Source organism: Sceloporus occidentalis, unplaced genomic scaffold (genome assembly GCF_023333645.1).
Source record: "Sceloporus occidentalis isolate IW3139 unplaced genomic scaffold, rSceOcc1.0.p SCAF_2, whole genome shotgun sequence".
In the NCBI taxonomy this organism is placed as follows: domain Eukaryota; kingdom Metazoa; phylum Chordata; class Lepidosauria; order Squamata; family Phrynosomatidae; genus Sceloporus; species Sceloporus occidentalis.
The window spans coordinates 101,417,034-101,429,481 of record NW_028316982.1 but is presented as its reverse complement, the minus strand read 5'-3'; the positions used below and the strand labels follow the sequence as shown (position 1 = coordinate 101,429,481).

At 40.0% G+C, this 12,448-nt stretch overlaps 1 protein-coding gene across 1 annotated transcript in view; it reads right to left on the bottom strand.

Annotated features, from left to right (window-relative positions):
* Window positions 1-12,448, bottom strand: part of LOC149318775 (cadherin-23-like) — a 582,387-nt gene that overhangs the window by 121,213 nt on the left and 448,726 nt on the right. The window contains exons 28-29 of the mRNA XM_089510444.1: window positions 2,703-2,763; window positions 1,507-1,655 (exon numbers count right to left, since the gene is read on the bottom strand). Coding sequence (XP_089366570.1) covers window positions 1,507-1,655; window positions 2,703-2,763 — 210 coding nt within the window. The remainder of the gene's footprint in view (window positions 1-1,506; window positions 1,656-2,702; window positions 2,764-12,448) is intronic.

The following is a 12,448-nucleotide window of genomic DNA, read 5'->3' as shown; positions in this document are numbered from 1 at the left end:
ACAAAATAGACTCTTACAAAACACCACTGCCATTTGGTAGGGTCAAGAATTGCTAGAAACCCCTGTTCTACCAGCATCTTTCATAGTTTAAAAGATCTGTCATTTCACAGAAAACAGAAGAGAGGATGCATTCGCAATCAGTGAGGGTATACAGTATGTGGCATTTCTTAGTTGAATGTGAGGGCCAAGATGCTGAGGAAGAATACTCCCAACATGTCTTCAGCAAACCCCTTCCACTTTGATACAACTTGACCTAACATTAACCCTAGACTGCTACACATTTTAGTCACCCTTTAATTATTTTAATTATTTTATTTATTTGTACAGGCGAAAGAAAAAGTCTCTTTAGTTTATTTATTCTGACCATGAATGGAGTCAAAATAAGCAAGCTTGACTGCAGACATCATGAAGAAAAAATGGAATTGTTGTATGCATAATCAAACCAGCAGGAAGCCTAACTGTTTGAACCGTGCCTATCCAAATCTTCTGGTTATTTAAATACAGTACTTTCTGATATGCAAAGTACTTAGGCATGACAGAAACATCATTGCTTGTAGGAAAAGAAACTGTTTTCAATTTAAAATGCACTCCTATGGATATAAACAGTCAATAATACAAATTTGTTACGTGCTCTGCCCCAGTTAAGTGGAGGTGGTCAACACAAGAAAGGTCAGGTCACAGCTTCAGATGGCTGGCTTTGTACTATGAGGCTGTGGGTCACTGAAGTCCCACTGGTGGCGAAAGATGGGGCATGATGGGCATCAAGAAGAAGCTCTTGCTGTGTTGACCACAAGGACAGAAAGCTGTGCAGCTGGTCTTGACACCCAGCAAATCCAAGAAGTATGTGCAACCTGACCATTGCAAGGATTGATACTACAAACTCTTATTACAGTATGGACCTGAACCAGGCTCTTGAGAACAGAATAAATACAGTCTACAGTAACTCATTCAACTGGGTCACCCATGTTTTCTATCAATCCCTTCTGATGATGGGAGCTAAGCAGGGTTGGGCATGGTTAGTACTAGGAGGGAACAGCAGGGGATTTCCAGGGAGGATGAGAAAAGGATCCCACCTGAAGCCCTGGACAGCTGGTGCCAGTCAGGATTGACAGTACTGGGCTAGATGTAGTGATCTCAGTCAGTATAAAGTAGCTTTCTATATTCTGTGTTTTAAATCCCCAACACATTATTATGCATGCATTACTTTTTCAGTTCATTAAGCATTTATTTTTTGAAGTTGTTGCTGAATTGCTTTGAAATTAACACACCTAAAGGAGTACTCAGAATTCCATTAGCCACATAGAAAATAATTTATTAGACTGTTAATTTCTGTTGAACCTATGTACAAATATGCTCAGCATTTGTCTTCTTAAACTTCTCACAGTATCTTGTCAAAGCAAAACGTTCACTGCTGGCTCTATTATAATGACCACAAGGCCTTTTATTTTACTGTACTTTTCCACACCAGCTCAAGGCTGCTGTTGCAATTTTTTGAAGAGGCATTACCCTAACAGAGCTTCTCATTGGTCCTTGTTCACTGTTGTAGGCTTCGACTTCAAGGACATGAGAGGAATTGCGTTCTCTGTCAAGGGGCCGCAAGCCTCGCATTACCAGGCCACTGCTAGGATTGATCCGGAAATTGTTGAAATTGTTTCCTGTTGATGACAAAGAGTACAGTATATGCGGGCACACTTTTACCATGGAGGAATTAATCTCCCACACAATTCTCCTTTAAGATGTATCATGAGGTCTCTTTATTATGAGGCACGCGAATCCATTTAAGAAAAGCAAAAAATATTAGTGTGCTGCAATGCATATATGAAATGAACAGAGCAAAAGTAAAAACTAATGCCAAAAAGAAGCTTTTCAAGTTATACATAAATAAGCCATTTTAAGAATAGTGCTACAGATTTGTATAAAGAGAGTGATACAAAGTTAAAGGATTAAGTACCTCTTTCTTTGTTCAATATGCCCTCCCCCAAAGCATTGCTTTTTGAAATACTGTATAAGTTGTTGCTAAAGCTTTGGTACATATATTTTAATATAATGTAGAGATCAGACATGCCATATCATTATCTTGTTGGTTCACGAAGTAGCTAACCTCATTATGTTTGACCATTTACTCTCTCCTTGCTATCTTCTATGACTTTAATCTTCTTCCCTTTCCTCCTTCTACAACTTTCCTTGTCCAGCCCTTTATTTTTCAAACATATCTCCAAATTCCCTTTTTCTCACTTTTCAACTACATTTCCTACTGACTGGGGCCAAAGTTCTGTCTTCAGGGTATTCGATTTGTCTCGTCTCATTGCTTCCCTTATCCTAGTAGATTTACATGGAAGCAAGTCCCAGCTACCTTTAAACCAATGTACTTTGGATGATGACCACAGAATATTAGATATTAAGACATGATCATAAAAAAGTAAGCCATTTTCTATAGCATAGTTAATCCTGGGGGTTATGAAAAATGAATTTTCAAGTGTTACTGATATCAAAAAGGGGAGCCTATTGTAATTTCATTATAGTGAAAGTCACATATATTGGAATTGGAATTCACTAGGATTTATGTCTTCCAATAATTATGTTTAGAGTGGGGGTAAACCCCTGAAGCAATACAGTTAAGGTAACTGGAGTTAACTGAAGGCTGCAGGCGATCAGTACAGTTGTCTTAGTTCTTCCTTGATAATGGACATCTCTTTACTTACCTTTGACAATCCTGTACCACACACGGCCATTCACACCCTCATCCGAATCTGTGGCTTTCACCTTTGAACAACAACAACAACAAAGAGGGAGGAGGAAGAAAGAACCAAAGATGTGTCACTTTCATTCTGTATTAAATGACAACTTCTTGCCTCATAAATTTATTTCAGAGATTTTTGTGTCACTGTCTGTGTTTCTACTCTGAAGGCACTTCATATTTGATAAAAACAAGCAATAGAACTTGCACATAAAAGGAAATAAACAAAAGGAAATAAATAAAACCTAATTAAAAGTACTGCAGAAAGATTTAAAAAAACAATCTGGATAGTATTTTCCCTTTCTTCCCTTAAGAAAGGAATAATAAAAAATATGTAATATTTTGTGCATTATACAATATAATGTACTGAAGTATTAAACCAATATATTATTTTATTTTTAAAAAAGGATAATTTTATTTTAGTCTTAGCCTCTGGAGCTGAAGCCAGGAAAAGTTGAGGTCGAGTAAGGAAGAGAAGGAGGAGAGAGGGAGGGAGGGAGGGAAGGATGAGAGGAGCCAAGAAGAGACCAGTGGAGGAACTTCCTGGCTCCTTTCCTCTCTCCATCTCTCCATCCTCGCCGCCTTCCTGCTCCTCCTGGAGCTGAAGCAGGGCCAGGGTAAGCCAGCAGGGGAAGAAGGAGGAGGAGAGGGACATGGAGTGTGCTGCTGCAAGTCACACTCTCTCAGCCGGAGGGCCCAGGAGCACTCTGGCCAGGCTCCCCACTGGTGGAGCAAGGCAGGGAAGAAGAGAGGGAGACAGAGTGCCCCCGCCATGGACATGAGGTTTTCGGCAAGATTTGTTCAGAAGCCCCAAGACAGCCACCCTTCCCACCCTGGAGCATGTGGGGGAGGGGGCTTGTGGAAATGACAGCTTGGAGCATGTGCACAACAGGTCTTTCATGAGCTGGCAATGGGGATGCCAGCACTTTAACCATTTTCGGGATGGAAGCACATAGGTCGCCATGTGAAAAAGTCCTTAGTAGCACTGGTCACAGTGTGGAGGCTACAGAACATCCAGGTTAAAAATCCCAGTGCAGGCTTGACATTCATTAGATAGGCATCCATGGTGATTCCTAAGCTGTGGTTTATTATTCATGGTAAGAGTATAATGTGCATCTTTTGCTAGTTCTCCAAAGGGATCATGTTTGAGACTTTTTCAAGAGCAGTTATACATGCAGAGTTAGAACTGTTAAGTTTCCTTCTGCACTTCAACACAATGGAAGAGGCTGGAAAGACACATTTTTGGAAAGGAAAAAAAAAAAAAAAAGGGGGGGGGGGACTTGGACAAAGTAGCCCTGACTAAATTCTTCCCTTCCCTGTCTGCCACATGGAATAAGTTCCCTGTTCTGTGTCATTGGTTTTTCCCAGTGCACAACATGACACTAAGTTGTACAGCTGCACAGTATGGAAATGCAGGGAGATGGTCAGGATTCTAACATTTGAAGACTCTATTTTTGGGTAGTATGCAGTTCTGCTCTGAGTGAGTAGGGTGACAGAAAAATAGAAGTGTTGCTAGGTAACAAGTAGACTATAGTAGTGTTTTCTCTGAGACTCCATTGCAGCTTTGGATGTTACTGAGGAAGTGCTAGCTGAATACACAGAAGTCACTTTTGTAACCAGCTGCCAGTGCTTTATGTCACGTCCAAAGGGGAACTTATCCAGGAAAACAGATGTGAATTTTCTGTGGGAGAATTCCATTTGCAACCCTATGAAGGGTTACCAGCTGAAAAGAGAAGCAACTGTGCATTTGGCTGGGGGTACTTTCCAAGTAACGTCTGAAGCACTTATCGGTGACACAGCAAACTGCAGTCCATCAGCAGTGGGCTGAACAGAGAAAATGGTTTCCTGGCACACTACAAACATTATAACACTAGCTAACCCCCCAGCCCCATGGGAGCTCTCATGGCCAGTTCTTCACATCTTCTTTTTGGCTCCCACACTACATCCCAATTCTCACTTATATAGTTACCTACTAACCTTTGCTTTAGGCAATATCCTTGTCCCCCAATGACCAAAGTTAAAACTGAACTTCACCTCATTTCCACACCCACAAAGCTTTGCATTCCTATGGACATTCCCACACACAGACTGCTTCTGTTTCTGGGCTTCCCATGCCACCAATGAATCTGAGGAAGTAGGCTGAAGTCTATGAAAGCTCATGTTGTCAACCTCCATCTTTCAGTTAGCCTCAAAGGTGCTGCAAGATCACTTTGCATCAGTCACACAGAGCACACAATGTACTGATATTTCCCTTTCTTTACCCTAAGCAGTTAATACTTCAGTTGTATAGGAATGTATCATGAATTGAATTTTAATCCAAAGACCTTTTGAACACCTTGCTATGTGCGGGCTTTAATGTAAAAAAAGGTAGTGGAGGACAAAGAACAAATAAACCAGAACAGTGGGCATTCACAATTCAGCAAAGCTCAAAAATGAATGAGATTAAAGAAGACACTATCTGTTTAATATTTGTCTGGAGCTACTACTGATGGCCAGAGATCATTACCAGAAATTGGTTCAAACCCCGAGATATAAATTGCATATTTTATTCTGCATTCTAGAGACAGGATCTACTACAGGATTCTGCCTGGCAAAAAAAGGAAACATAACCCAATGATACCATCTGGTGTTCTTATTGCTTATTACAAGCTTCCTCCTCTTGAGTACCATTGATCTGACTGGAGTACTTATACATGAGACATACAGGATGAAACAGTTACTGTAGCAGACTGAGCTATAAACACAACATAGAGTTTTCTGAAAAAATATGGGGGGGGGGGATACTATATCTTAGTTACAATGAAATCATTTTTAATAAAATGTGCCATATGAAAATCCTGTTTAAAACTGCCAATATGTCTTCTAAAAGGGTATAGTACATCTGAGTCCCCTTTTGAATATTTCAGTTATTTCAGAAAGCCAGATTTGGGTTTTTTTGTTTTTGTTTTGGTGTGTGTGTGTGTGTGTGTGTGTGTGTGAAGATGGGGAGGAAAAGGGAAGGGAATATTAAGAAAAGAGATATTATACTTGGAGAAAAGTGTGAGATTTTAGCAGACCAAATGAGATACTAACATTCAAAGCATTAATTCTAAAGTCTGGCTCCATTATGTAGATGCCTGAACTCTTTAACACAGGAATCACTGATATGGCCATCTTTATGATTTCAATGGTTAGAATGGTGATGAGAAGGGGATTGCAGCCTACTATACCCATTAATACCCAGAACCTTTTCACACTGCTAAATTGCAGCACTATGATTCCATGTCACGGTACTACTCTATGAAATCCCAGGACCTGCTGTTTAGGAAGGGGTACTCAAGTGGCCTAAATACCCTAACAGCACCAAATTCTATCTGATGTTGGAAGCCAAGCTTGGCTATCCCTGGTTAGTACTTAAATGGGAGACTGCCACAAATACAGTACTAGGTGCTGTAGGCTATATTTCAGAGATGGAAACTGGCAAAACCACCTCTGACTTTTCCTTTCCTAAGAAAACTCTATGAAATTCATGGGATTTCCATAAGTTGACAGGTGATTTGAAGGCATATGCACACACACACACACACACACACTTGTAGACTTCTCTAGTTCCTCACCAAACTATAGATTCCAGCATTGCACAGGATGGAACCATGGCAGTAAAAGTGCACTAATTTCCCATGCAAGCAAAGTCATGCTCAAAATTCTTCAGCAAAGACTGTCATATATGGAGTGAGAAATCTCAGAGGTGCAAGATGAGTTCATGAAAGGAAGAGGCACTAAGGATCATAATACAAACATACAATGGATAATGGAGCACATCAGGGAATTCCAGAAGAAAATATGCATGTCCTTTATTGATTACAGCAAAGCCTTTGACGACATAGGAGTTTATCACACGGGAGGAATTTCTCTTAATTTCGAATAAAAAGAAAGTGGGGCCAGAACACATTCACATGAATTCGCTAGTTCTGCAAATTTACGTGAATTCGAATTGCATTCGAACTGACTTCCCATTGCCTGAAAATAGCTTGCCATTGCCCGAAATAGCATGTGATCACCTCTCACGCAATAACGTGAAACCCCATGATTGCATTTGGACTGACTTCCCATTGCCTGAAATTGCGTGTGATCACCTGTCACACAATAACGTGAAACCACATGATTGCATTCAGACTGACTTCCCATTGCCTGAAATTGCATTTGGTAGTCTATCACACAATAACATTAAACCCCATGATTGCGTTCAGCTTGCCATTGGATTATACTTCCAATTTCCCTTGTCTGATAACGTCCGTAGTTCATGAAAAGTCATGGCTTGCTCTTAGAGGTATGGAAGTGCCAGTACCTTTGATTGTCTGTACTCAGGAAAAGAAGCTACCATCAAAACAGATGGTAGCAAAGGTGTCAGGCAAGGCCTCATTCTACAACTCTATTTGTTTAAGCAGTATGCAGAATGTTTGTATGCATAGCAGAGATAGGATAAGACTCAGAGATAGGAGTGAAGATTGAAGAAAAGAACATGAACAACTTAAGATATGCAGATGACACCATCTGCTAGCAGTAAATAACAAAGACCTGAAACAATTGCTAAGATAGGTTTAATGTTGAACATTAAGAACACAAAAGTAATGACCACAGAAGATCTACATGAATTCATCTCAGATAATAACAGTGAAAGAGTTCCCAATCTTAGATCAAACATTGACCAGAACAGAGAATGCAGTCAAGAAATCAGAAGACTAAGATTGGGAAGGGCAGATATGAAAGAATTAGACAATATCCTCAAGTACAAAGATATTTGCACTGAATTTAGTAAAGTTAGGATTGTCCAAGCTATTGTATTTCCCATCACTATGTATGGAATTGAGAGGTGGACAGTGAAGAAAGCAGATAGAAAGAAAATCAGCTCATTTGAGATGTGGTGCTGGAGAAGAGAGCTAAAGACACCATGCATGGCCAAAAAGATAAACAAATGGGCCCTGGAACAGATCAAGCCTGAACTCTCCCTGGAAGCCAAAATGACTAAATTGAGGCTTTTGTACTTAGGCCACATCATGAGAAGGCATGATTCATTAGAAAAGGCAATGATGCTAGGACAGGTGGAGGGAAGCAGAAAGAGAGGAAGATTGCACACCAGAATGTTAGACTCACGCAGAGAGGTCATGTGCCTAACCCTGCAGAACCTGAGCAGAGCAGCAGAGGACAGAGGGGCAAGGAGATGTCTCATTCACAGGGTCATCATGAGCAGAAGAGGGAAGTTATCATTCAACAACAACAAGACCTGTAGTTGTTTGATGCAGTACGTTTATACACCCAAATGAGTAACACCCGTTAGGACTCCTCATTTTTGCTCAGCACCTCAGGCATCATCAATTTAGGAAAGGACAAGCTGAAATATGTTTGCAGCCCCTGCCACAGTTTTGCTTCCCTAATAAACTGAGGGCATCTTTCAGTGTTTGCAATCATGGTGAACTACCAGAAGGACAGAGAATTCTTTTTTGCTCTCTTTTGCTTTCTCTCTCTACATTCTCCATCCACCTTCCTTCTCTACATCACTTCCCCCACCCCAACTCTTTATATGAAAGAGGAGATAATGGTTTTGAAGAGAAGGATGTGGGCAAAGTAATAAAGGAAGGTGGGAAGCAAATTGCTGGGCCTTGGAGAAGCTGATAGCAGGCAAAAGCAGCAGCCAGAGGAGAGGGAGAGAGTCAGACACAGGCCCTCCTCCAACTCCTGTCTTCCCCTTCCCCACAATGGCTGGTCCCAAATCACAATTGCCGAATGAGCTGAAGGCTGGCATTCAGTGAATAGACTCCAGAGACTAGACTGTACCATTTAAACTTTCAAAAGGGGATGGAACAGCTATGGGGTGGGGGGTAAAGAATCGGAATTCATCACAGGATCCAATCTAAAAAGAAATGTCTCGGGTGTCCTGGAAAAAATGAGATGCATGATGCTCCAAATGTCTGTAACTTTGGACATTCATTAGCCCTTCTGTCTTTGCTGGTATCTCTGAGTTACTTTCTTTCTGTTTTCTTTATTACTCCCACCCTCCACTCACACTCTGTGACTCCTTCCCCCCTCCCCCAGGTTGTCAGGGGCTAGAAGACAACAGGAGCTATAGAAGGGCCCAGGCAATAAAAAAAAAAAACAGGGGAGAAAACACTCCTTAAAAGCTGGAAGGTGGGGTGTAAGGAAATATGCTGCAGCAGCAGAAAGTAAAATTCTCCAAGAAAGATAAAGGGCAGCCAAGGATCTAAGAAACTTGCCCACAGCTTGGTTGATGCAGTGTTTCCCAGGGACACCTTCCAGGAAAAAAAAGGTTGGTGGATTAAAATGCAATCTATTTGATTTATCTGATCAGCCTTTGCATTAGGCTTTCAGGAAAAGTCTAAATTTCATCTGCTATGCTACCAGGAAAGAACTATTAGAGCTGGTAAGTTAAGATCATTTCAGACATTACTTTTAAAAGTACAAACATGTGTCTTAAAATGCAGATTGTACAGAAAAAAAAAGGAGAGGGAGCATAGAAGTAAAAAATCTTGTTTCTCAAGGTTCAATATACATGAGGATTATTTATGAGGCATAATTTGTAAGGAAATAGTGAGAAAATAAGTGCAGTTGTATGACTGTGTAACTTACATGTTACCAAAACAATAGCCCTAAGAAGCATATGTGTGCTTCCATATACTTTCATTTGTTCACTGGAATGTAACATCAAAAACATGAAGTTGTAAGCCTTCACATTTTATATAAAGACATGGATTTGCTTCAGCATATATGTGCCACTTTTAAAATTCAAGATTTGTTTTTAGGTTCTTTTCTCTTTTCATCTTTTCAAGAGGAAAAGCAATCGATTCTCTAAATTTGCTAACTGTTGATCTGTTAGTGGGGGAAATATTGAGAGAAGTTAGCAGAGTATAAAATACAGTATTGGTACTTGCTTTCAAGGCACTGAATGTACTGAGCCTCTTCTACCTGAATCAATGATCAGGTATCCTGAGCTTATTGTGTCCAATTCGGCTTATGCAGCAAGTCAATTTGCTGCTAAAATTATTGCCTCCTATTGAACACCCATAATGTTTCAACAGGAGGGGATGCATACAGAATACAGCCTGTTTTGGGGACTGGGTGAAGGAAATCTTCCCTGAGAAGAAGAAGAAAAAAAAGGGCTCAGTGATGAGATGAATTTATGTAAGATAAATGGTCTTTCTTATATGTGAGTGCTATAAACAAGTGGAATGACATCTTGATACAGCACCACAGGGGAACAGAAAGAGAACTGAGTTTCCTCAAGCTTTTGACATATTTGACTGTCATATTAAATAAGGCATCATAAATAAGATATTGCTCTTTGGTGGCTTTTAAATAAGGCACTGTTCAACATATGTTTCCCAGAAAGGGGTGTGATCATGGTAGCATGAAGATGCTTGCTTAGGGTAGCACAACTGCTACATCAACAATATCAAAGAAATTTTGTAGGATTATTATTACATATAACAACAGCAGCAACTATTATTATTTCTTACCCACTTCTCCCCATGGATCAACAACAACAGTTAACAAACAACATCAGTTTAAAAAATGTGTCAGTTTAAAAAGACAAATAAAATGTTCACATATTAAACAATCCACATTTAAAATCTACAGTGCACCTACACCATACGCTGAAGTGGTGCGACAATTAAAAAAAATGGCACACATGCCTGTAGCATGCACCCCATTGTTTGCTATGGGGCACAAGCATATGCAGATTTCCCCTTACACGGGGGAATATGGAACAGATTCCCTGCACAAGGGAAGGGCCCGCTATATCATTTAAAATTCACAATTTAAAAATCATTTGGATAAGCCTATTGGAAGAGATTGGTCTTTAATGTTCCTTAAATTCTGATAGCTTTCAGCTGCCAAATCTCTTCCAGAAGATCATTCCACAGTCTAGCGGTGGCTGAAGAAAAAGTCCTCTGGCTGATGGTTGCAAACCTAGTCTTGGCTGACTGGAGTAAATGTCCACCCAAGGATCTGAGCATATGGGGGAGATTATATGGGAGCAGGCGATTCTGTAGGTAGCCTGCATCCAAACCATGTAGGGCTTTAAAGGTAGTAACCAAGACTTTATACCTTGCCCAAAGACTAAGTGGCAGCCAGTGGAGTGATTTTAATATTGGTGTAATGTGATCACTCTTGGCTATCCCAGTAATCAATCTGGCTGCTGTGTTTTGAAAGTTTCGAAACCTGGCACAGAATTAGCCCAGTGTACGGTGTATTGCAGAAGTCCAGCCTTGAGGTTACCAGTGTGTGCACTACCATCTAAAAGTACTCTTCCACTAAATAGAGATCTCTTCCCCCTTTACCTATCAAACTTCCACTAATACTAACTTATAAAGCTATTTAATAAACAATATTAAATAGTTGGAAATAACAACAATATTCTAAAGGCCCACTAGATGATCTATATGTCATACTTCCTTCTCTGCAAAACAGGTATTTCTCTCCTGAGAAAAGTACTTTAACAGTTCTGGATAAAAAGCACAATATACCTAATCCTTGATCACTTGATATTGTTTTGTGATTGTTTAATTTTAAATAAACCTGGTTTTCTTAGTTCTCTCAATTAATAGTCCAGATCTAGAGTAATAAGGCAGTTGTAAATGATGATACAAGACTATGTAATAAAATTGCTTTATATGCAATTGTAAGAGCCGAAAAATTTGGAAATCAACTTCCATGGGACAAATAAAGATAGCACTCTCCTAAGAACATCTAATGAATTTTCCAAATTTGTAGAATTTTTCTAAAATGTATTTTCTGCAACTACAAAAGGTCATAACTTCCATACACATGTGGCATACAGTTCTTTGTGTTTTACTATTTACTATGCTGTTTTCTAATGAAGGAGAGGAAGTTATGGCCTTTTTTGTTATAAAAACTTTATACTTAAAAACTAAACTGACATTTGTGTGTGTATATATACAAACACATACATGTACTCTATAAAATCTGATAGGCATAGTCACTAAATGCTAGATTTTTTCTCTCACTTATTCATTCAACCTTCTTGTGTCATCCTCCACTCTGAGTGGCCAAATTTTAGTCACACAATAGGTCTGACATTTAGGACGTCCTTTTAATAATCTTAACCACAGCAGGGATAGCTCAGGACTTTTAAAAATCTACTCAAAATCCCTTAATTCTGCAGGAGGCACTGCATTTTACTAGGCTTATTACTTATTTCCCCCTGCTGTTTTACCATTGTCAGAGCTCAGTGTATTTGCTAGACTGAATACAGAAACAGACAGGCAATGGTTCTCAGAGAGGGAGAGACGGCTTTCCAATATGTGTGAACGCCTGAGGAGCAATTACTGAAATAAGTGGGATGGAACAGACAGGCCAAATAAAGCAGGGCTTTTAAATGACACACCCTCCAACGTGGGCACAAACTCGACCGAAGCCACACTCTGGGGATAAAAACTGGAGCAAACAGAACCCAGGATAGTTTGACTAAAGGAAGAAAATGCACATCTTTGCGCCAGTGTATAAACACCCTGAGCTGAGTGTGGGGCTGCAGCAAAGCAAAGAAATGAAAGTGCACCAACTCCAATGGATTTAATTACATATACACAAACCAGACGGTCAATCAGGAAGGCATGGAGTGAAGGGGTGGTGGAGGGGGCATGTAGGGAGGGTCCCATGATTGTGCTTTGCCAATTTATCATTCACACACTGATG